General features: G+C 42.0%; 1 protein-coding gene across 5 annotated transcripts in view; it reads right to left on the bottom strand.

The window, feature by feature from the left end:
* Positions 1-25,770, bottom strand: part of RB1CC1 (RB1 inducible coiled-coil 1) — a 155,676-nt gene that overhangs the window by 46,116 nt on the left and 83,790 nt on the right. For all 5 annotated transcript variants that reach the window (XM_059724097.1, XM_014606838.3, XM_014606839.3 and 2 more), the window contains 7 exons: positions 20,179-20,349; positions 12,997-13,181; positions 10,967-11,153; positions 10,800-10,881; positions 9,465-9,526; positions 7,774-7,877; positions 6,046-6,172 (listed from right to left, as the gene is read on the bottom strand). In XM_059724097.1, the coding sequence (XP_059580080.1) occupies positions 6,046-6,172; positions 7,774-7,877; positions 9,465-9,526; positions 10,800-10,881; positions 10,967-11,153; positions 12,997-13,181; positions 20,179-20,349 (918 nt within the window). The remainder of the gene's footprint in view (positions 1-6,045; positions 6,173-7,773; positions 7,878-9,464; positions 9,527-10,799; positions 10,882-10,966; positions 11,154-12,996; positions 13,182-20,178; positions 20,350-25,770) is intronic.

The raw sequence follows: 25,770 nt of genomic DNA, 5'->3' as shown, positions 1-25,770 counted from the left end.
TGGGTCACCTTGGGGAAATCTTTCCACCTTCTGTGCCTCAGTGTTCTCATCTTTAAAACTGGGACAATGATACTAGCCACCTTTTAAAATATTTCAGTTTACTCATGAAAGGAGCTAGGTACCTTACTATTCATTACAGCCTTTTTATCCAAATAAAGTGATTTAAGTACATCGTAGACTGAAGAAAAGAAAGAAAAGGACCTGCAAGAAAAGATGCTTGTTTTTCTAAAAAACAGTGCCCCATATTCATTTGGTATTAAACAATTTCTTTGAGCAAGCTATTTTTCTGAAAAAAAAACTGTATTTAAAATTACATACACTTCCCTGATGCACTGACAAGTAGGGGTGTGTCGATATATCTGTTGGATATCTGATTGGCACTGATAAAAGGGAAATGAAATTATCGGCTATCAGCTTTTTTTGGCCGTTATAGTCTATAATGTTTATTGTTGATTATGGCTTCTGGCCAGGGTCCCAAATGCCTGGGTTCCCTCTCACCTGCAGGGCCAGAGCCCCCAGATGCCTAGTTTCCCTCTACGAGCTGGTGTGACCTGGGGCATGGAGGGCTCAAGCCATTCTCCATCCCCACCATCGTCCCCGTACCAGCAGGCTGGACTGGAGCGGAGCAGAGCAGCTGGTGCAGTGTCTCAAATGCTGGTGTGGCACAGACTGAAGGCTGGGGCAGGTGTTGAAAAAAGGTGGTGAGTGTGGAGACTTTTCTGGGTGGGGGTGAGGGGGGAAAAGGGGGTAGAGCTGCCCAACCCGGCTCAGTGACAGCCTGCAGTGCTCAGGGGTCCATGCCCCAGGGACAGAGCCTGGCTGGGGCTGTGGCAGCTACTCCCCCACAATGTGCTGGCTTCAGCTCAGCTGGCTCCTGCCCTTTCCAAGGCCAGGGCTGGGTCCATTCAGCCTCCCCCATGGGGTATGGCAGGGCTTGCCCTGCCCCTGGCAGCAGCAGCACCAGGAGGGTAAGGAGCCCTTTCCCCAGCTGGAGTTCAGCTCCTGGGACCTGGGGCCTGACTGTGGGAGAGAGATGGTCTGGTTTCTCCAGGTCTGGTATGGTCCTGTGGCCCTGCCATGAGCACAGCGAGGAGAGCAAGGAGCCTGGCCCAGAGACCACCCAGACCTAGGCAGTCAGGAAGGCTCAAATCTTCCCCTTCAGCTCTGCTGGGCAGGCTCAGGCAACTGCTCTTGGGCTGGGGTTTAAGGGCATCAGGCAGAAGAGCAGGGGCTGAAGTGCTCTGCAAAGCAATTTGCAGGCACTAAGCCAGTCCCACCTGCTGCAACTGGCATGGGCCCTGGGCACTTTTACATGTGCTCCGGGGGAGGGGGGGGGGGGGGGGGGGAGGAGGGGAATGCCTTAGGGGGGCTCCAATAGCCACTCTAATTAAAGCACTGCAAAATCTTATGCATCAGCATCCCCATGCTTAAAAATGGCAGCTGGGGTACTTCAACTAAAGCTCATTTGACAAGCTTTAGTTCAAGCACCCCCACTGCCATTTTTAAGTGTGGGCACACTGACGCACAAGATGCAAGAGGCTGGTGAAGTGCGCCCAAAAAGGTTTATTTATGTCAGTAGTTTAAAATGCGTTGCATGATTACTAAATATCATTCATCAGATCAACACCAGTCGATATGGTTGGTTAATCATCAGTTCTTGGTATCAGCCAAGAAAACCTTTATCAGTGCACCTATACTGACCAGCATATGGATTCACAACAAATGCTTTAAAAATATACATCAGTGACACTTAAATCAGTGACCAAACCAGAAACATTTTGTTGATAATATAAGCTTGTATCTCTGATGTCAGTAGGCATAATAAAACATACTAAAATTATTTCAAAGATGATTAAATTTAAAAGGTCACATGGATTTCAGAAGTCCAAAATTTAAAGCATGAAGAAATCTTTACACTATCTTGTTAAAATATAAAGGAATTACTTGAAGGTCAGCTATATTTGAAGGGGAATGATTATTACAATAACAGTTGTATGCACTGATAGGCATAAAATACAGATGTGGCCCCTTTTCTGATATGATTGTAAAAAATGTAGATATATTGGAACAGTCTGCAGGTAAGAAGGAAGCGAGAAAATAAGAGAACAGGAAAAGTACATGCGCTTCTTAGTTAGTAACATAATTAATGTTAATAATGTTATTTTGATTAAGATTTTATTGAAAGAGAACAAGAATTGTTTGAAAGATTGGGGTTAAATATAGTTTTGAATCTAACCATGACAACAGATAATACCCCTATTATAACAAAAACTAAAAAATGCCACAACCACTCTACTTTCAAAAACTGAAGAGCTGGCTGTGTGTGTATAAATCTCATAAAGACCGAGTCTCTTATAACAGCCACTTTTAATACCACACTGATGTGCTTATTAGTTATCTATTCAGGTTGAAGCCTCCCATTTAATCATAAAAATTGCTTCCTAGGAGTTGCCTTGATTCGCTAAAAACTTCTCACCCTAATGCCCGTCAGGTCATTCTTTGTTTCTACTGAGAATGAGAAGGTATAGCAAACTTTTTTAATAAGCTTATAAATCATTTGGCATGGGATGAAAGGGAAAGAAACCCCTATCAAAAAGAAAGTCACGGAATAAGAGAGAGAGAGAGAGAGAGAGAGAGAAAATAAAAATCACTGATGCAATATTAAGTAAAAGAATGCATACTACAATCAATTATAAGTTCATAAGATAATAACTAATATTCATTCCTATTGTTTGAGAGGGCCTATGAAATAATAAAAATCTCTTAAGCTGAAGAGAATGAGCATATTTAGGCCACAGACAGAAGCTACATTTGTAGTGCTGTAAATGCCTTTGAAGCGGACAGATATTCACACCCCTACACAGCTTAAAAATGCCAGCAATACAGAAATATTGCTGGAAGTAAGAGCAACATCTCTGAAATACTACATATAACAGCTGCACAGTGCAGGGTACTGCAACAAAGGGTCTCACTCCCCAGCTTTCCAAAGTGCTCTGCTCCTCTCCTCCCCACCCACCGTCCGAAAGGGGAAGGGATGGAGAGGAGGGTGGACAGCGAGTGAGTGTTCTAGTCAATTTGCTCCCATGAGGAAAGGGAGCAGACAGCAGCTCTGGGGAGGGTGAAATAGGAGCTGCTTCCTAAACACTGACAGCCTGCACATTCTTCTACTTTAGAGTGCATGATGGGAAAGAGGCTGGGGCTCTGCTGTCCCTGGCTCCTTCCCTGCTGTCTGCCCTGAAGCACACATGCAGCCTCACAGCTGCCTGCTATGAACAGCTCAGGATCTGAGCAGGCCCTTGTCACCTGCCACAGAACCCAGGCTGCTCACAGAAGGTCTTACAGCCTCCTTACTGCCTGCTGTAACCATCCTGGGCTCCGTGGCTGGCGGGAGGGGCCTGCCCAGAGCCAGGGCTGGCTGGGGCATGCTGAGCAAAGTGTCTTCACAGGCCATGCTCTGGCATATGTGTCAGGGGTTGCCAACCCCTGATCTAGGTGTAGCTATGCTTATTTTCTATGATGGGTATTTCCCATGCTTCTGGGCTTTGCTCCCTTCCCTCCCCCCACACTTTTTTCTGCTATACATGTCAGGGTGTTTTTAAGCCTCCCCAGAGGCACTGGGTGTTCATTACAGCCAAGGCTAGGGACTTTGACTGTGGTATGTCAATTCTCCTGCTAGAAGCAAAGCCATAAAGTTTGTGGCTAGAGGGTCTTGCCTGACTGTGAAGGATCAGACTGATCTCCACATCTGGAGTCAGGAATTTACCTCTTGGTAAGACTGGTATGGACTGTTGGGGTTTTTGCCTTCCGCTGTAGTGAGGGGCGTGGCCCACTACCCAGAATCTCTTGAGTAGATTGACAACATTTCATAGAAGCAGGACCTTAGCTGCCATGGTTCCCCTGCTTTACCTGTGGCAGGTTAGGGTGTTAGGTCTATGTTGTGTCAGGGTGGAGTGTAATCTTACGTAGAGTTTAGATTATGGTTGTACGATGGTTTCGATAGGGATGACCCTGTCTCAGGGAGGGGGAAGAATTGGACTAGATCAGGGTGAGCAAAATGGCAGGTCCAGCCAGAGGCCAGATTCCATGTCCCAACAGCCCCTGCCCATGTCGCTGCAGCCAGTTTCCATGGAAACCCCAGCAGCAGCAGGGCCGTGACAGCATGGGGCCAGGGTTTCCATGGAAACCAGCCCCAGTAGTGCTGGCAGGGTGCACAGCTGCACCAGGGCCAGAGCTAGGTTCTTGCAGTGGTGACAGCAGGGTCTAGACCTGGGGCAGAGCCACGATCCACTGCCTTTACATCCCTACCCAGATCACAGTTCTGCCCCAGCTCAGGACCATACTGTCACCACAAACTACAAAACAGCTTGAAATTTATAGTATAAAAAGGCAGGGACATGCTACTGAAATAATTCTTTACAAGATTTGGGTTCCTAGATGAGTTGCAAATAAATCAAGAAATAAACTATTAAAATGCAGGCATACCACAAAATACCAGCACAATGATGTACGTCTTGTTTTCAATTTCTTTCCTAATTATTTTTGGATTTGTATGAAACTAGGAACCAGTCTATACTATACCTTTTGATGGTTTATAGAACCAGAGTCAATGAGTGGACCAAATGTACCCCCAACACAACCTTCTATATTCACGTATGACCTACTGAACCATGCAAGCTTCTTACATGGAGTGTCTGAAGAATTATATGATCCAGATAATTAGGACTAAATAGGAATTTGACAATCCAAAACTGAAAAATTTGCACCTTTGAGCAGGAAAATATTTGAAGACAGCCTCTGATAAAATGAAAAGATAATGTCAAACTATATGTGGAAAAAGAATGGACATAGCTCTAGAATCTTAGGAGAAAGAGAGATATGAGACCTTACCTACATGAACCTTGGGAAGGATCCTATACTTTACTGACACAACGACATGAAATTGGGTGTAGGATACAGTAGTCTCAGGAGACTTCTATATAGATATTCCAAGATAGCAGATATTTGTTAGAAATGTTAGATATTTGTTAGATGCTTGTTGAAGAAATGGGTACTGCTGTGCTGGGAGATGTCATTTTTTGTCATGAAGCATGTCTTAGTTCAGTCCCAGATATAGGTGATGTCATCAGGCATACTAACGCTTCGCCTTCCGTATCTGATCAAGATCACCACTTAACAATTAAGCCCTTACAACAAGGCAGCTGGAGGAGATGTAAAGGCTGCTGTCCAGCAAAACTGACTGCATTGCAAAGTTTGAGCAGGACTATGGTAGTCGGCAGGGGTTCTCTGGGATTAGCTCAACCACAGAAGTTAAAGGCCTGCTTGGTATGCTGCCTACATAGGAAAACAGCATGAGAAGCAATTGCAAGAATCTCTCTGAAGGGGACAGATACAGTTTCCAAAATAGCAAGTCCAGCACTCCAATATGCAAACAGTGCCTCCTGTTTCTACTGTATTCAAGGAAACAGGGCTGTGTATACATTCTTTGTAAATAAACAGGAATTGATTAAAGAAATACCCAACTCATATCATCAGTTCATTCCCTTAACAGAAGTGACAGGACAAAACTAAACAGAGGCTAATTGCTTGGGCCAAAAGGATAGTAGTATAAATTAGTCATCATCCATAGAAAAAAAAAATATTTTAAAACAAAACCCTAATTAGCTACAAATTAAATTAAAATTAAAGTGATCTAAATAGAAAAACAACAAGACAAATACAAAGTATTAGCTTTTGCACATAACTAGTTTGATGACTTGGCAAAAAAACCAGAAACATGAATTTAACTTTATGGAAGTACTAAAGTTTGTTTTCTCTCCCTAAAGTATTACATTTTTGATCTCACTAAGGAACTTAGATTCCAACAACATTTACATAATCAGATTTTCTTTTTAAAGCTACTTTGGCCTGTGCAGAGTACATGTGTAACCAATATATGAATAATTGGATGTTGGAGATAAAGCAATTATTTGTTCAACAGCCTATTAAAAATGACCTAAACATATCCTTCATTTAAGGTCTTGCCAAAGAAAAGCAAAAAAAAAATACCTTTTGCTCACTCAGTAGATCTGTAATGGTCTGCGACATTTCATCCAAACTCTGGGCTGCTTTCACCAGGTTATGTAGCGCACGTACATGCTGGTGAAGAGGTTCAAAGTCACAAAGTATAGGAACCCTTCAAAGATAGAATGAGTTCTAAAATTAAATTCAATATGTCAGTATCAAATATTCAACTGAAAGTGTACACAGTGAAAAATCTAATCCTGATTGAACAAGTAGTATTGTCATTTTCTCAATTTCACCTGTTTTGCTATAACATGAAAACAACTTTGTAACTAACACTCTACATTAGTAATTCTTATTTCAGTGACTCTGGAGTACTTTAGAATATTAAAAAATAAATTTAGATCTTAAGTTCTGTTTTTAAGACACATTAGGTTCAGTGCACACTATAGATCACTTCTCAGCCTCCTATCCTTCCATGACTGCAACTCTAGGTTCCATTGGTAACATCATTCTAAGAAGCGATTCATATTATAACTGAAGTAGATTAATTTTTAAAACAGCTGAGAAATGAATTATAAAATAAAGTTATTTATTTTACACTATAGAAGTTAACAGACCAAAAACTGATAATATAATCAACCCATCCATAAACATCTGTTCCAAAGTTTTACAACAAGCACCATTATCTTTCAAAATCATAAGAGTTGAATTCTTCAGCCTTAAATAAGAAGAGTACAAAGGATTTGCTGAGATAATGGTGCAAGTACACTGAGCTAATACTTCTCTCAATCAAAATTCATTTTAATTTCAATCAAATCTTATAAGATTATGAAAAAGCAAGCTTTTAATCCCTTTCACAAGTTCTGAAAGAGATTTAAGGCAAACTGTGTTCCAAGTTAGTATAAATGTGTAGTAGATCCATTAATTTCAGTAGGAACTGGATTTGTGTCATGAAGAAAAGAAAAAAAAAAGACTATTATAATCCAATGTATTTTCCCAAATTGACAGAATATGCATTTTGAATTCTTATTTTGAAAGATACAGGTAAGAAGAATACTGCAGGTTTATTTAAGAGATCCTCTTTCGTGTCCGCATGACAAGGTATTTAGCAGAACTTGCAGATTTGTTGGAATCTGACTGGGCTGTGTCATGAGTTCTTCTGCTGTGGCCTCAAACTTGTGAGCTCTAGATTGTCAGTGTGCCTTAGCTCCCACACCAAGAGATACATTTTTAAAACCAGACACTTACACACACATTTATGCACAATAAAATTCAAGCTTTAAAATAAGACTGTCCAACTGGTGCCCTGTAAAGGGTTTATTCGTGAGTTTCCCATCCCCATGGTTCTATATTAGCAGCTGGTACGGGTCCCTCTCCATGAAAGGTTTCTAATAATGGAAATTTCTGAGAAAATTACCCTGCTAGAAATTACCATGCCTAGTCATACCCTTAGTTCTGTCTCAAATGGACAGCTGTTATGGTGCATTAGGTATGTTCGCCCCTTTACATACAAAGTATAGGCTATGGGCCACATGCATGCTGTATGGGCATTACTGGCCAAAATGTCTCCAGGCTCAAATACATGAAGCATATGCACATTCCACCATGGGTACTTATATATTCAATTACACAAAGATAACAGTGTTTGCAGTCTTAAGATATGCAACTACATTTTTTTTTTTCAGTTTTTCTTGTTTGATATTTTCCTATTCGTAACAGAAAGATCTTGGTGATTTCCATGCTACAAGGACTTAACACCTAATCATTTACCTGAGTAATGGTTGTACTTCTGAAGGACAAAAAGACTGCAGAAACTGCAAGTCATTTAATGAGATATCTGGAAGCTCACTATCAAATCTGCGAGGCTTGTGTGTCTGCATAAATGATACAAATACCATTTAAAAGATTAGGGAAGAGAAGGAAAATGGGGCAGAGACTTGAAGATTAGTGCGCTGCTAAACAAATGGATAAATATTAAACTATACAGAAGATTTATACCAGGAGTACCCAACTCACAGGCTAGATTGGACTGTGGGGCTCTTCATGGCCTGGATCCAGCCCAGGACATGATAGCAACTACCATGGGTCTGCTGGCTATAGTGGATCTGGGAGCAGCAGTGGCAAGCCAAACTCACCACTGATGACTGTAGCCAGCATGTTTGAAGGGCCCCAAATTCTGCAGCAGGCCACCCCCAACCCCAACCTTTAGTGGCCCACTGGTAGTCCAGCAGGTTCTGGTTACATATGCTTTTAGAAATGCCAGAGCAGAGGAAATGAAAAAAGTATCTATCTAACAAGACAAAATGAGTCATAGAATCACATCAACAGCATTAAATAAGCAAAAACAAAAAAAGATACATCATTACTAACTAGTCAACCAAGCTGAAACCATGGATAAGTGATTTTTTCCTCATGCTGATAAGTTATGGCATCTTAAATCAAAAAATAAGAAGGATGAGAACATACAATATGGCCCAAAGAATTAATATAGCCATGCTGCACCAATGGAAGAAGTTGCCTCTGAATAAATAAGGGGCAAAATTCTCACTTTTAACTGCCTTTTCAAAGCACAACCTGCTCACTTTCTGCTTTCAAATACACAGCCTGCTTTTTTATGCATAACTTGTCACTATGCAATTTGCTCAAGGTTTATACATGGAGTTTCTTTATCAGCATACCCATGGTCAGAAACAAATTACAGCTAATGGTCTGCGTAAGTAGGGTGACCATAGGTCCTGGTTTGGCCTGGACACTCCCAGACTCTGTAGGCTGGTTCTTGCTGGTTGGTCAAAAGACCCAGGCTGGAGTCTAGCAGAGAGGCAGAGCAGCACATTGCACCAGGCAGGTGGCCAGCCAAACAAGCACTGCTGCTGCTGTGTGGGAGCAACAAAGTGCCCCATGTGGGTGAGGTGGCACCTGCTCCAGCTCAGTAGCAGCGGTGCCTGCCCTGCTGCCTCCCTGGCACACCAGTGGACCCGGCCTGGGACTTTTGAGCCACCGGCCGGGACTGACTTGTGGAATCCGGGACTGTCCCAACTAAACCAGGATGTATGGTCACCCTATGCGTAAGTAATTAAGAATCAAATAATTATGCTGTGTTGTGAAGTTCAGATTAAATAATTATAATGAACCCTTATAGCTTCAAAGTAATAAGCAACCTAATCAAAATATCCCAAAAAGTTCGAACCAGAGATGCTTAAGAGAGCATCAAATTATCACTCCCTCAGAACCAAATTGCAACAGATATATGTAAAGGTATCCTTATTACTAATTTCATCCTTAGATTAACTTTTTTTTTCAAAGAAAGAAAGAATATCTGTTCTGTAGCAAAAAGAAATGCATGTGCTTACAACTAGTATTTAAATGTCATACTATAGATTTTTCTTACAGAAGCCACGCTTACAAAAACATACTTAAAACCCAACACTTATGTGAATTCAAAGAAGTTACTGAATACATACACAAAAGGATGGAGGCCAGGAATCAAGTCCCCTAAACAAACGATTCCTTAAAAAAGATTTCCCTGCGCAAAGGAAAACTTGGGTTATTTAGCAGGTATGTACACAACATTTAAACAATGCAAAAATGGAATACACTGATCTATGTTGGTCTAAATGCTGTACTAAATTTGGAAGCAAGACTACAGTATGTTTACATTCCTGAAAAAGGTAATAATAATGACAATTACAGACTTTCAAACAGAAAAAACCCAAGCAGACAGAATTCCTTTACCATACTTAAAGCCTTCTGTCTTTTTTCCCCCCAGCATGATGACCCTTATACCAAATACCTTTTCTCCTCTGCATCTTTTGGCCACCATCAAAACCTTTTTACTAGTAAGCTCTTTTCCAGTGTCCCCTGCCTCTCCTCTTCTGCCCTAACTTTAAAAATTCAAAGTAAAAAACAGAGTGCCAACAGATATGGGGAAAAACAAAAAAGCCCACATAACTCGCACTCTACCAGAAGCAGTTCCACGGTATCTGTATAGATCAGGCAGTTAAAAGTGCTGTAAAGCCTTTGATGTAATAGCTGATTCAGCCAGCAATTAGATAAAAAGTTTCAAGAAGTCCCACTAAAGCACCCAATCAATACAGATGTTGGGGAAGCCAGGTACAACTAACGTGCTGCCTCTTCCAGGCATGTGCTGAGCTTGGTACGGGAGGGTGTGGATTTTAAAGGGGAGCTTCCTCCTCCTCTCCCCACCACACCCAGCTACAAGCAGCCAAAATAAACTACAAACTTTCTCCACAAAATTATCCAAATCGCAATGTTAGTGGTTTCAGGTTTTCCTTTTCTCTTTCTTCTATTTCAAGTGTTTACACCCAAATGCTCAACAAATCATTATTTTAAAAATTTTGTTCATCTAGACAATGCACTACACTAGTTCTTGCACTCCACAAATTTTTCAAGTATAACTTGAAAAGAGTTACTTTGAAATAAGATTAAAACTTGCATAAAGTAATTTTCAAATGGTAAATGCATTATATACATTTTTTGCGCTTCAGGCATATGTTTTTGTTTGGTTTTCCTACAAATACATTAACAATTATCTGAATTTCCAAAAATATTTTGTACAAAAAAAACTTTAAACACAATATTTGTAGACACATTTTGATCTTATTCACAGAAACACCATTTATGGCACATCTATGCAAGTCATTCTGGATATTTCTTATGTAACTAATTCAATTTATATTAATAAGAGTACTGAATTATACAGCTGTCATTGTTTGAAGAGTACAGACATACACAACTGGTATTTACAACTGAATTTACAGAAGAGGAAAAACACTTACTAAACAATTTGCCAAAAGACTCCCTTTTTGCCTTTTCAGCTTCATACAGATGTTTCCCATCTTTTATTAAAGCACCAGCCCACTATAATAAGGAAAATACATATAATCAGTTAATCAGTTTAGAAGCTGACACAAAGTGGAGTTTCAAAATCATTTAATGTGCTTACCTCCCTGTAGTGTTTTATGAACATTTTTCTCCTCACAACCTCAACCACAGCTAGACAGTACATTTGAGGAACAGTACTGAGAGCCTCAACCACCTTGACCCTTTCTAGTAATTCTGTCACAAGGCGAAGCAAGGCTTGCAGTTTCTCCCCATCTTGGTCAGCGTGAAGCATTACAAAGCAACACCACCTACAAAGTAAAATGTTCCTTTATAGCAAAATTACCAGAATATTAACAGAGATACAGAAATTGAAATACTGTTATGATGAAATTTTATAATAGTTAAATCAACTATCTACATCTCTTTATGGATCCCACTGTTATAACTACTGGGCTTGGCACAAGAGTACCACAAAAGCATCCAACACAGTTATACCATTCACTTGGATGTAAAAATTACCATTAGCCATGTCTCTGTCCCCCTCCAGGTCTGATTAATGAAATGCACTCTAAGTAGGACAACAAACAATTTGGAAACTGCACTTAAGAACTATGCACGGGAAATTCTGCATGCTCTGAGAGCACCACAATACAGATGCTTCCTTCCTTTCCCACTTGCAAGTGACCTGGGGGGCCAGGGGGGACTGCCAAGAGAAGTCAGCCAGGAGATTCTTGCCACAAGGAACAGACATACCATCCTCTGGAAATGCAGAAAACTCTACAGCTAGAAATCTTTTTGCCCTGCGCTGAATTGGGTGTTTGTTCTAACCTAGGTATCGGCTACATTTTTGGGCAGTGACAAAACACACCTGCAACCTCAATTTGTAAGATGTTGGTATGCCAGGGGCAGACAGCGGGAAGCTGCAAGGGGCCTGATCCTTATTGTAACACTGCAGCCCTCGCCACTTCACCACCCACCCCAAGGCACGTGTGTCAAGCAGAAAGCCTGTGCATGCCATGCTCTGGCACTTGTGCCATGGGTTGCAAACCCTGGCTCTAACCTTTCCCTTTGGTCCTCAAGTTTTTCTACTATGGGCATTACTATAAGCTGTCCTGAGCCTTCTTTGGCTAGGGCAACATATTAAAAATCAATCAATCCAAGTTCATCTTTGTTCCATACCTACCACCTTAACATACCTACTACCTAAACCTCTCTTCCCTCTGCTCTGTTTCTTACCACCCCATATTTTCCTATTCTTTTAATTGTTCTACAAAAAGAGGAAAAAAGAAGAAAAAAAGTGAACAAACACAAACTCTGGTGCCATCATGCTGTTCCGTCTAATCATTTGTTAGATTCCTCCCCCTTCTGCCTCAAATACAGGTTGTCTAGTAAGTTCTTGCAGACAGAAACCATCTGTTATTCTGTAGGGTTATACAGGATCTAACACTGGGGGCGGGGGGTATTCTTGGTTGGTCACTAGGCACTACCATGAAATAATTAAAAGTAAATCTCCTGCAGGACATATCTTCCCAAAATAGTATCTGTACTATTTATGGTACCAATTACCTAAAGTATGAAGGACAGCTACAAACCATATATTACATTAAGCATGGTTTGAGTGATTCTGCTAACAACCAGTCCGCTCCAGGCAGTCCACAACATATACACATCACATTTAGCACAGAGAACATCTTAATTTTTAAGCCACCTCTGGATAACGTAGTATAAATAAAATTGCTAAAACAGTTAAATTGCTTTTGTCTAATCAAACTATCAGATTTTTTTCTTGAAAGCAGAACTCCAGAGGGGGGAAAGGAGGGAGACCAGAAAACCTAAATAAAATTGTCACTCAGTTTGAAGGAGAGACTGATAATTTACTGCTGAGTCCTTGAAACTTTTTTTTTTGAAGTTTGTATAGTACAGAAGCTACAAAGAAAAATGTTTTAGCCAGCTTACAAAGATGCATTAAAACATTTATCTGGCTCACTTGCAAAGAAACCATGACATACTATTTCAAGCTCTGTTTTTTCCTCTAGTAAAACAAAGTCTATAGATATTCAAGTAAAGACCTTCAACTACATAGGTAAGTCTTTCTTAATAGGGTACTTTAGATAGTCAAATCCAGTGAAATACAATTAAAATATCACTTACTTCAGTCTGACTTGTAGATTATTTGCAAGTTCTTGTTTGGCAGTGGTACATTTTTGCTTAATATCTAAGAGTTTCCTGTGATTAGTTAACATAATCATCAGCTGATTTGCATGACTCAAACATAAGTCAGGTAGCACAGAAGGATCTTTTAAGTTCTCAGCTCTCTTCTGGTTAGCCAAAAATCCCTGTAAAACAACAAACCCACTTATTAAACAGATGTGTAACAAAACAAAATGCTGCTACATTTACTGTTCCACCTCAACACCAGTTTACTAACTTATCTAGACTTTTTTCATCTGAAAAGATGCAAGAGAGCTTTAACAAACTTATGTAAATTAAACAAGATTACCGAAAAGTGCTATCGCCACAAGCACTTCACTTCCCATCTTATTAAAAGCCTATTAATTACCATTAAGGGATGGAGAACTGCTATTCTTTAGAGTAAGCTTATATTAATTAATGTGTCCTCCCCCCTTTTTTTGGGGGGGGGGAGGAGGAGAAAAGGGGGTTACCTGGGCAAAATTTAACATTCCATAGAAAAAAGGGCAACATATAGTATTACTACCAGAACACAGCCCCATCAGAATCTGGAATAGAAGTCATCCCCTCTGAAACTGTTTTATGCTGTCAACTAATCTGCAGTAAAAATTATCTCCAGTAAAACTCATCACTCCCGTGTAGCTGGTTATAAAGACTAACGATCAGTAGTTAGTACTTTTCAACTTTTTGTGGAATGTATTTTACATGTCATATCAAGGCATAATTTTTTTTAACTTATCATGACAAAAAATATATTTTCAGAAATTCTGAGTGCAAACTGCATCCACTTTATCTTGCTGTATGAGAAAAGTATGATTATACAAATAAGTGCTTAATGTACAATTTCTTCCCAACAAAAATGTAGAACGTTCGCTATAAGAATATGATTAGGATAGAGTAAAATAATCTGTCAGGTTTTTGTTGTGCATTCCTGCATGTTCCTGCCACTAAAGTACAAGATAACAGCACAAAATAGACAGTGTTGTGCTGTCTCCAGAACTGGAAGAAGTCACATAGCTGCATTGGTGCAGTGCTACTGCTAAGTTTAGTCCACAAATGAAGCTAATGCTACTTCTACTTTGAGAAGTGACACATATACAGTGTCGCATAACGTTTTATCACAGACTGCCTAGCAAATTCAGCTACTTATATATCCACTACAGACCTATCTATGTCATTTAAGAACCTACTACTATCACCAGACAAGTTCTTTCTAGCAGATTTAAGTGTGAAACCATATAAAACCCACTATTCAGTGTTGCTCTACATAAGGGGTAGATGTGATATCTTTTATTAGACCATCTGAGTAGTTGGGGAAAAAAAGATCTTAGAAAAAGCTGAGAGAGAACTCCCCCCCCCCCCAACTACTCAGTTGGTCTAATAAAAGATATCACATGTACCCAAAGAAGCTTGCCTGCTTATGTGCTTAGACCAACACGACTACAACCAAAAACTCCACTCTACATAAGAAAATTGACTTTAATTTTCTTCTTCAACCATCTAGAAAGTTATACATGAAATAATATTAAAAGCACAATGACTAAACAAGGTCATGTAGCCTCCTTGTCATATTTTATAATACATTTTCAATTACATCACCATATGTATTTTCTACTGAGACACACTTTCATTCACAAAAGATTATGCACAGGGAATGAATCAAAGTTGTACAGAATATGACACTTTCATTTTGGACGCATTTGTTCCAAAATTGGTAAAAAGTTGAGATTAAATAGGCAGAGTACTATAGGAAAGGGAAGAAGGATGATCTGATGTTTTAGGCAGTTAATGCTAACCTACAATCTTGGGGCAGCTATACACGTGACAGACCTTTGCTCCAATGCGTGCTATTAGCATGCATCGGAGCAGACTCAATTAATCAAGTTGCTGAAGCATGCTAATTACCATGCTCCAGCACCCTCCGCATCACATGTATTCAGCATCCCTGCATTTCAAAACGGCGGCAAGGGCACTTTAATTAAAGCTTGTTGAATGAGTTGTAGTTAAAGTGTCCCTGCTGCCATTTTGAAGTGTGGGACGCTAAATACCCATGACACTGTGGGTGGTATAATTAGAGGCTCTGAGAGCCGCTCTAATTAAAGCACCCCCCTCCCCACCCCAGGGAAAACATGTGTAGATACCCTAAGATTTTATCCCTGCTTCTGTCACAGAGGTCTACATCACATTGGCCAAGTCACTTATTTTCACCAGTAATCACTCATTTTGTGTTCCTTATTTTACAGTTCCACAATGTAATATTAGTTTTGTAGAAATGATGTACACTCACAGCTCCCATTAACTTTACATTCAGACATGTATAGGACATATGAAAAGCTATTCAAATCTAAAGTACTCTGAAAAATGAGGTTCTGTTATTGCAAGTTATACAGACAAAATTAAACAACACCAGACCCCTTTTTGGTTTCAGTCCGTGGTTCATTCTCAAATGGAAAATGGAAATAATAAATCCACCTTTTATTGTGGGATGACATAAAGATAAATTTGTTTAAAGTACCAATACTTAGGGGACATGAAATTACAGAACAGCCATGTAGAAATTTTGCATTCAGTGTCACAACCCAAGGGTGTGATTTTTGTTTTGTGTGTGCTTTGGCACCACTGAATTATTTTCCCGCCAATTTGTAGCTTTCTTTGCAGTGTGCATTTCTTCTTCGCAGCATAGAGATGCATTTTGCAAAGAGTTCCCGCCATTTGTATTATAATTCAAGCCCCATTATTGGCTTGCATGAAATTATTCACACGTGGCGGCTAGTGATTGGCTTGCTAGCCGTATAAAAGGTTTGAGTGGTTTCCGCCCAAGTTGGAGGACTCCATGAACACCAGGAGGAGGAGACTTCACACTGTGTGAAGATCTCCAAGTGCTGCGGAGCCTATCAGACCCAGCGCATTTCAAGCAGGCAACAAAGGTCTGATCAGCCTCTAGCCTCTCCCCGTCGCCGTTTGCAATCCTCGACGTATCCCTCTCCCTGCGCGCAAAAGGATCCACGGGGCCTCGACAACTCCATGGGAGTGCCGAATATTGTCTGAGTTCTCAAACGAGGATTTAAGCGAAGCTGTGCCTGGGAAACTGTCCAGCCTACACCACGACCATCTTCGGTGTAAGTAAACAATCTTGAATCAACCATTACGAGTCTGTGACTAATTCTAGCGTGCCGCCTGTTTTCTTCGACCCAGCGTGCCCGGGCTGCTGGCCACAGCCCGCGCGGCGTGAAAAAGGGCCCGGATCGCTCCCGGCCCGCACACAGTGCTTTTCACTGGAGTGCAAAGTGTGAGGGGGTAGGAGAGGATAAGAGGACATAACATGCAAGGCTAAATTAAATACTAAATGGATAGCCACTCAGTGACTACCATCCACCTGTATTCAGAAAAACCAAGGCCTGGCCTGGGGGACAGGGAAGAGTGAGGACAAAAACTGGTACTTATTTTAAAGTAGAGGTCCCCCCCCCCCCAAGATTTTAGTGTTTGACTTTGTTAAAGCAACTAGAGGTGTCGCATGTGACTAAGATTAAGTAAAAGAGTTAATGCAAATTAGGTTCAGGATGTTTTATGCAAGTCACAAAATGGCATAGGAGATCCTGCCTCAAGTATCTTATAATGTGTGGTCATAAAAATAGTGATAGGCTGGTGGGAAAAAAAAAGTCTTCTCCATTTAACAATGAAACAAGATGTTTACAATAAAGTTGTAGTCACTGGCTGCTACATGTCTAATCCTGGTCAACAGGCAGGATTTTGTGACTATCACAGCAGAGATTAATTTAAGAAAGGGTCTGTAGGTGAACAAACATGACAGTAAAGCATATTGCAAAAAAAAAAAACCCAAAAAAATCAAATAGTAAAAGAAAACCTGCCATTCTGATAAAAACAGTATAAATAAAACAGTGGCAAAAGCAGAACAGATTAATTGTAGGTGATCCTTTGCAAAAAAACTCATTTGGTGTTTCTATAAGAGTACACTTGCTATGTAATGCCACCTACTGACCACAACTAGGCATGCAAAGCTTATTATTTTCTCCTTTCATTTTTAGAAAGCATTCTAAAAATGTGCGCCACAGTTCTACCAATTTAAAGGCTTCTGGCCTGGGACTAGCCAGCCCTATTTAATTATCAGACTCACCCGAGAAGCAGGCTCCTGTTAAGGGCTCAGCATACAGAAATGGAGAAAAGAACCCCTCATACAGACTGTACAGCAACATGAAAAGCCTTTGCATCTTTGCCATCTACTCTGGTCAAGGAGATAGCTTTGCTTGGTGAACTCTGTTTTTAAGCTCAAAAGGTAATTAGGCTTGTTAAGGCTAGGCATGGCTTTAGTCTTTCCTGGGCTATGGAAACTCAATATACTATCACAAAGAACATTTACTCTCTTTCTTTTTTTTTTTGGCAGTTGGATTTAACACTGTGCTTTCTGATTTCTTCATGAAAAATAAAAAGATAAGATGAAAAACTCTGACACTTCAGTTCTGCCGTCTTTACCATCTTGTCACTGGGTACTATGAAAAATAATACCAAGTGAACAGAACAAGGGTGGAATTTTCTAAAAGTATGTGCCAAAGCCACCTAACCTCTACTGAAAGTCAAAGGGAGCTAAGCTTAGATCCACTTAAGGAGCTGACTGTGGTAATGCCAAATATCAGTATATCTAACTTTTAAGCTCAGAGTTGAACTCTGAAATCTCAGTTCAGTGATTCTCAAATAGGGTGCCAAGGTACCCAGGGATGCTGCCATATCCTTTGAAGGGTACCAGGAGTTGTGAGGAGAAAGCTGACATGTGAGAAGATAAACAGATAAGCCAGCCTTAGCCTTGCCCTTGCCTGGACAATTCCCCACTCCTACTGCCTAGCCCTTGTGAAAAAGATAAGCACTGTAATATATAAATTAATTTTTGAAATTGAGTGCCATTCAGTTTGCAAATTATGGAGGAATGCCTTGAGTCCAAAAAGATTGAAAACTGCTGAACATTTAAATACTCTGACACCTAATATGGCACCTGGGAATAGCATTCACAACGCCCAAAATGCTAAGTAGACACTTGCCTGTAACCCTAAGTCAGGAATCTATATGATCCTGAGATAAGTAGCCCAATATCCCTACCTAGGACACAAGTACCCTTTGGGCACAGGAGGCCAATGTACTTATTTCTTTTAACAAGACAGTCAGAATTAAAGGATGTGGTGGTAGTGGTGGTGGTGATGTTACCTACCTTATTACATAAGCCTAGAGAGTGGAACACTCACCCAGGACATGGGAGACTTGGATTGAATCACTTCTCATTTTGAGGGTATTCAAGCCCACATTTCCCATGTCAAGAGAGTTCTCTAGTCAATACAGTTAGAGGCTACGGATGGCCTTCAACATCTACCTTGTTGGAGCTGAGATACTGGGCAGCCAAGAATGCAAGATTCCTCAGGAAGGAAGGATGAACTGTGATCTCAGAACCCAGGGAGGAAGGCAGCCCCTTGATGGGGAAAAATATGGATTCTAGCCTCTATTTCAAGAACTGTTCATGCCTCCAGCCTTGTGGTTTAGGTACTTTCCTGAAATATGTGTGGGGTTGAATTCCTCCAGGTTAAGGAAAGCAGTGTTTTCCATAAAAATGATCACTAGAATCTTTAATCTCATTTAAAGAGGTTAAGGCAACTGTACAACAGAGGGAAAGAAAACAAGCAATACTACAAAAATTCAAATATGTTAACGGTCCTCTCTATGTACTTAACATTCATTTTTTAATGGTGGCTAAAAACTGAAGCAAGCCAGCTACAAGTGGAGACACCTGCATACAACATATAACAGTAAAACCTTATTAAATTGACCTCTGTTGGACCAGGCTTCTATTAGGCAACACAAAACTCTGCTTATATATCACCTGTGCGAGTCAAGCTGAGTGAGGGCAAAAAGGTCTGCCCATTCCCTGCTTCTGCGCATGCAAGCGCATGCATGCGCGCGTGCACACACACACACTATTTAACACTTTGCATGTGTGTAGTTAGTTTGAAGTTATGCTGAAGGCAAAGTAGGTGGCACCTTGTGTCAAGAGGGTCCATTATCCTGCATTATTGCACCTTTCAAATTTCAGTTTAGGGAGTTTAACTTCAGGCTTTTGCTTTGGTTACAAACTAAATTTTCTGGAATTGTCATTTAAAACTTCAAATACTATACACTGAACTAGGACAGCATTGGCTTGAAGGCTGAACAAGTTTGTATCAAACACTCTCTGCAGAAAAATCAAAATCAACTTAACAATGACAAAAATATTATTGCAGTACTACGTTTTGTTGGATTCCAAAATTCTTATCATCAATGCCAAAGAGATTTGAAAAACAAGAAAAAAAAATACAGTTAACTGGTTAATAAACCTATGGGATAGTTCACCATTATTCTAATTCTTTGCCAGTTGGCTTTCCCTTCAACTTGAATGATCTATTTTTGATATCTGGGCTCAACTGAATTATTTACTATTATTTGCCTTCTCCATGGAGTGGTGAATTAACTAGTTTATTATAACTCTGACAGAAATTCAGATGTATGGTTTTTTAGACCACTATTCAGTTTGCCAGCTGAAGCGAAGCTGTAACTTTGAATGTTCTCAGAACATTTATTTAAACACAGTTTTATATTTAGGATATAGTACCGTTCATTTTTTTCTGCAGAGGAAGTTTTAAAGGTATTTAACTATATGAACTTGAGTACAACAGTTACTGATTTTGTCAATCATCACTGTAGCATTGATACTGATTCTGTCATTCATCACCGTAGCATTCCTAACAAATTTAAAAGTTTTAAAAGGAAAATACCTAGAAGAATACTAAAAGCATGACCCACCACCACCATTTTTACACTTGTAATGTTTAGTTACTAAAATTATACTTATTTCGTATAACTTTCAAGCAGAAATAGGAAGAAATTTCCCCCTATAAGTTAATGTTTTTAGAATATGAGATTTAACCAAAAGCATAAAATGTAAGAAAAGCATACCCTCTACTTAAAATACCAATATTGTGGTATTGTCTCATTCAAATACAATATTAAATATATTGAAAATGTGATTATAAATATGTGGCTAGTCATTCTATCACAGATTTGTGCCTCTTTTTGTTTTCAGGGAGATGGATATATAAAGTCAGTTACCTGAGCAAGTTCTTTTTGTTCGTTTACCAGTCTGCTGCAGCTAGCTATCATCTGGTCTAGCGCGTACAGCCTGTCCTCCAGGCCTTTAATAGCCTTCATGTTCTGATTATCTAGTTTGGCAATAGTCTGTCGACATTCTGCCAAGAAGGGCTGAATGATCCTTGGATCAAGCTACAGAAAAAGAGAAGGAAAAAACCATGTAACCAAATACATTTAGTGACTTTACTTTTAACAAATTCCCATTATGCAACAGGTTGCAACACCCTTATACAACTTACAAAAATTATATAATAAAACTAGCTTATTACCAAAAAAACCTCTATAGAAGTTAACCTCTATAAAAGCTTTTGCCTTCACATATTTTAGTTTCTCCATTTCCAAGGTTTAGGATGGTGGTTTTTTCCCTTGATTGTATTCTTAGAATTAATTTAAAAGATATAGCAGGATATAACTAGGTGATACTGTGGTAGAAGAACCCCACAGAAAGGACTAGGTGGCCCTGGCCCCATGGCAGGGGGGGGAGGGAGGGGGAGGGGAAGGGGAGGGTGGAAAAGGAGGGAACATGGCTTGGTCCCAGCATCACAGGAAAAGGGGGCAAGGAGGTGGCATGGCCCAGACCCAGAGGGGGGAGGAGAGGGGGCCGTGGCCCAAACTCACGTGGGGAGTGGGGAGAAGGTGGTGTAAAGGGGGACATGGCTCAGCCCCATGAGAAAAGAAGGGACAGAGCTCAGCCCCATGGAGGGAGGGAGGGAGGGAGGGAGGGAGGGAGGGAGGGAGGGAGGACATGCACTGGCTTGATGGATGGTTATGACCTAGCACCAGGGGCAGGGTTGCCCAGCCCCAGGGCAAGGGAGAAAGGATGGAGGCATGGTCCAGCACCAAAGTAGGAGTATGGCCTGGGGATTGAGGAGAAGGGGTTATGGCCCTACCCCAACATGGGGAAAGAACAGGGCATGCCCCATGGCCATGGAAGGGGATGGGGATAAAGAAGAGGGTATGGCCCAGGCCCAAGCAGGGGCATGGTCCAGCCCCTGGCTCCATGGCAGTGTGGGGAGAGGTAGGAGGGAGTGTAGACCTGGCCCTAGCTCCATGATGGGGGGGGAGGAGGGGCCATGACCCAGCTCCTGGTTCCACAGAGTAGTAGAGAAGGGGATCTGGCTTGGTCCCAGCCCCACAGAAGGCAGGGGGTAGAATGACAAAGCCCAACCCTGGCCCCACAAAACAGTGAGGAGGGGGGTATATCCCAGCCCCAGGGTGGGGGTGGAAGGTGGGGAACATGGACTGGCCCTGGATCCATTGGAGGGGTGGGGGGGACAAAGGAGTGTGGTCTGGCCTCACTGGAGACAAAGAGGGGGAAAGGAGAAGGGCATGGCCTTGTCACAGCCCCACAGGGGAGTGGGGGTGGAATTTAGAAGCAAGGGAGGGCAGTGGTACTGCCACTGCTCCCCTATCATATTTCCCCAAGGCGTAGGGAGTCCAGTAGGTTAGATGCCAGGGCTTTGCAGGCCACATCCAATGCATGAAGCCCTGCCATCCAGCCCTGAGTGATCCCCCTGGCTGCAACTGTCCCAAACAGGACATGACATGTGCCTGTGATACAGGTCCAGTCAGTAGGTTAGATCCTGCCTATAGATCCTTTTTCCTTTTCCCCCAGAATACCTGATCCAATGTCTGCTCCTGCCAATGCAGCATGGATCCCAGGGGGCTGGAACAGGTGCCATAAAGAGCAGTTCGGCCAATCACAGCTGTGCTGTGTGTTGGCCAGCTGTGCTGTGCTGTGCGTGTTGGCCAGCCTAGCAAGACTGCACCATGGGTAGCACCTGCTCTGGGAAATGCACCGTACACAGAACCCACTCCAGCTAGTTTCCAACAAGGGTCCCAAACTGGCTGGAGAAGTCACTGCATGCAGTGTGGTCCAGGACCTGCAGGGTCAGGCACCACGTGTAACACAGTATGGTGAGAGCAACCACCGTGTAGAGTGTGGTGGCTGCTCTGGCTGGACTGTGCAGCATATGGCACCAATTCCAGCCATCCAAAATCTGCACCACAAACAGTTTGGGTCCAAGATGACGTGGAGCAGCAGCCAGATCAGGTTTTCTAGGAGAGGGAGGGAGAGGGGGAGGAGAGGTCCGTGGGCCCAAGCTGGTTTATGGACCAGCCCCCAGCCACTTACCTGGCCTGTGGGGCTGGATCAGTTTGATATCCCCCAAATTAATGTTTCATCCTTTTGGGCGGAAGGAATCTTTTCTTCCAACGTTTCTTTCCTGCACAAACTACTTCAAATTTGTTCTCCATCTCCCATGCACCCCTGGAACTCCTTTCCAGCCTTTTACCTTGGGACATATTTAGAGCACTTGGCTCCTCCTCCCCAAACCCAACTGGTAGTCAGTATTGTGGCAGTGATCTTCAAAAGTGCTTCCATTTTCCTCTTAGTTAGGCAGCAACAGCAGCAGCATTTAACAGAAGCAACTACTTTAGGCACTACCCACTGTTTTTTGTTGTTGTTTTGTTTGGGTTTTTTTGTTTTTTTTACACAAATCTGGGTTTTCCCAGCTCTCTCTCTCTCTGATAGCAGCAGGAATCGATGAGAAACTTGGAGAATTAAAACAAAAGATGTGACCTAGCAGCTCTTCTGGGATCACCAATAGCCACGGGTCAGAGCTTCTGAACTGCTGCTTTATGCTGAATTCTGATAACAAAGAATGCCACAAGAGCAAAGAGGTTAAAGCAAGAAAGGCAAATGTGTATTATTTGCACAGGTCATATTTCTAAATAGCGGAGAAAAATTAATAGTCAGGTAATTCCATCTGAGTTGGTTAAAATGCCATTTCTAGATAAATACAATATCAGAAGAGCAATGTAGATTGGACAACAGGATGCAGGCCCGCCTAACTGCCTCCCTACAAGCACGAGCAGAGGAGGTATATTCGTCTTTAGTGATCTCACCTTGTTTCCACTTTTTATGTGCTCCCCTTTTGGCCCTTAGGCTGCCCTGGATTTCTCTGGTCAGCCATGGAAGCCTCCTGGCCCCTTTCCCTCTTTTGCCTCGCTCGGGGATCGTCTTGCTTTGTGCCCGAAGGATTGTTTCCTTAAGGCACAGCCACCCTTCTTGGGCTCCCATCCCTTCAAAACTCCTACTCTGCAGTGTGTCCTTGACTAATCGCCTGAGTTCATTGAAATCAGCTTTCCTAAAGTCTACCACTTTCACCCTACTAGTTACCTTACCCACTCGACGTCTTATGTTGAATTCTATTATTAGGTATTTGTTCGGTTTATGCCCAGCATTAGTCTAAAACTTATATAATGGAATGAAAGCTTTCAAAAATAGCAACATTATTTTCATGACAGAAAGTACAGTAATTTCAATTGTACTGGAATAGCCTCAGTTTAGCTGCTGTCATGTAATATTCACCATGCACAACTGCACTGATGTTGGAGAACAACAGACTTTGGCATATGAGTATTGCATTTCTACCGGAAGAAACCAGAAGTGTACAAAACATTCCCAGAGTTTCTCTCAGACCAAAAATGGTAGTTCAAGGAAAAACAATTAACCCAACAGCAACTCAGTAGAAGTGGCTTCCAGGGGAGTTTCTCCCAGGAAACCAAATGTATGTACACTTAACCTTCCACGAGAAGTTGTAGCACCATCCTACAGCATCCCAGCATGCACTGCTCTTGCCTGGACCCCTACCTGACAGTTCCAGGGAAACTGTCTGTGACTTGGGATTAACTCCAGGGCTCTAGCCGAGCACAGAACACCACTGCCCCCGCCACCCCCTCAGAAACAGGAAGCCCAGCCCTTTTCACAAATCCCATAATGTGTTCCAGGCCTACAGGGAGACAGGGTGCCAAAACAGCTGTATTCTCTGTTTAAGACCTGTGGGGTGAAAACCCAAACCTAGAAATTGACATGCCTGCAACTAACAAAAGGAAACATGCCCGGGGTCCCCCTCAGCCTCACAGCCAAGAGGGAGAAGAGATTGAGAGTGCTGGTGGGTTGGGTCCGCAGGGGTAGCCAATCAATGCTGCCCTGCACAGTTGGATGGGCAAGCTCTAGAAGCAAGGAGAGCTGGGATGCATGCATAGGGGCCCTGGGTGTATGCTGTTGGCAGTACAAGCTACCCGAGCACAAATCACTGCTCAGCCCCTCTAACATTTGTAAAGTGCTCTCTTCATTTAAATATCTGTACATGGACATCGTAACATCTACTATGAAACAGTTAAAAACAAAAACTTTAGTCTTATGGCTAAATCAGAAGGGAAAAAAACAAATAGAACAAACAAAAAAAACTTCACAGAATGATATATGAGCATATGTTAACAGAAGCTGATCCACAGTCCAAAGGTTATTTTTTAATAATGCTTATAATAGTAAAACCTTTGTTTGCTTATCATTTAGAATATCAATACTTTTAATTAAAATAGCATATTTTTAAATTCCCACTGCCTATGTGGCAATCTATTTCAGGTGTTTCATTCACATCCCTGTTAATACTGGTATACAATAAGAAAACGTTATTTCCTAAATGGAAACTGAAGTGCTGCACCATCATCTCAATCTGCAACTGAAGGAATATGAATAAAGTATCACCAAACAAAAGCTAGAAGATTAATATGGCAAATGTTGGACAGGAAAAAAAGCACTGAGTTCTTTAAAAAAAAAAAAATCAAATCACTTTTCAAAACTAGGGGTGTACTGATAAAAAGATGTTTTTGGTTGATACCGATGGCTAATTATTGACCAGCCATATTAGCTGATACCGACCTGACTGCTGATATGCAGCCTGGCAACTTGGAGAGCAGCGTCTGGCTGGTAAGTCGGTTGGGGGGAAGGAGCGTGAGGGAGGGAGCGGGGCTGGAGCAGAGGCAGGGGCAGGTCACTCATCCAGGAGGCATGGTGGGGTGCTCCTGCCACTGGACATACTCCTGGGACACTCATGCAGGGCATGTGCCCCCCCCACCAAATTTATGCACGGGGTGAGGGCAAACTGCCTGCTGTGTGCTCAGGGCCAGGGCTTGCCCCAGCCTCCTCCCAGCAGCTGGGCTTCAAAAAATAATTCTTGTCCTGATTTTTTTTTTTTTTTTGATTAGTATATATAGAGGCAATTGCATAGCAGCCCAAAATAGTCCTAATCCCGTATATTGTGTGTGTGCGACGGGACACATGCGAGTGGGGTGGTGTGTGGTAGGTAAGGAAGGTATGTGGGGGGTTGGGGGAAGAAGAGGAAGAGAGAAAAACTGCCTCATGCCACGTCCTAGGAGCCAGCCAAGTGTTGGAGAGGGAGGAAGGAGGTGTGCAACAGAGCTCGCTCAAGCGGGGTGGTATGGTGCAGGTGTAGTTCACCCTCCATTTGGCCTGGCTGCCCCCACAGTGTTCCACATGGGGCCAAGCCCCACCTGCTTCCACCCTGGGCAGCCTGAACTGTGCTCCCACCCACCTGAGCCTAAGCTAGCGCACACAGAGACCCAGCGGGGCTGCTTCCAGTGCAGCTGTAGCTGCTTGGCTCTCCATACACCAGTAACTACTCCTCCTCCTGCCCCTGCTGTGCCGCTCTGGGCAGCAGGTAGAGTGCAGAAGCTGTGGGGACA

Source organism: Alligator mississippiensis, chromosome 3, assembly GCF_030867095.1.
Source record: "Alligator mississippiensis isolate rAllMis1 chromosome 3, rAllMis1, whole genome shotgun sequence".
In the NCBI taxonomy this organism is placed as follows: Eukaryota; Metazoa; Chordata; order Crocodylia; family Alligatoridae; genus Alligator; species Alligator mississippiensis.
Note: the sequence above shows the minus strand (reverse complement) of the source record. Positions and strands in the feature narration are given on the sequence as shown.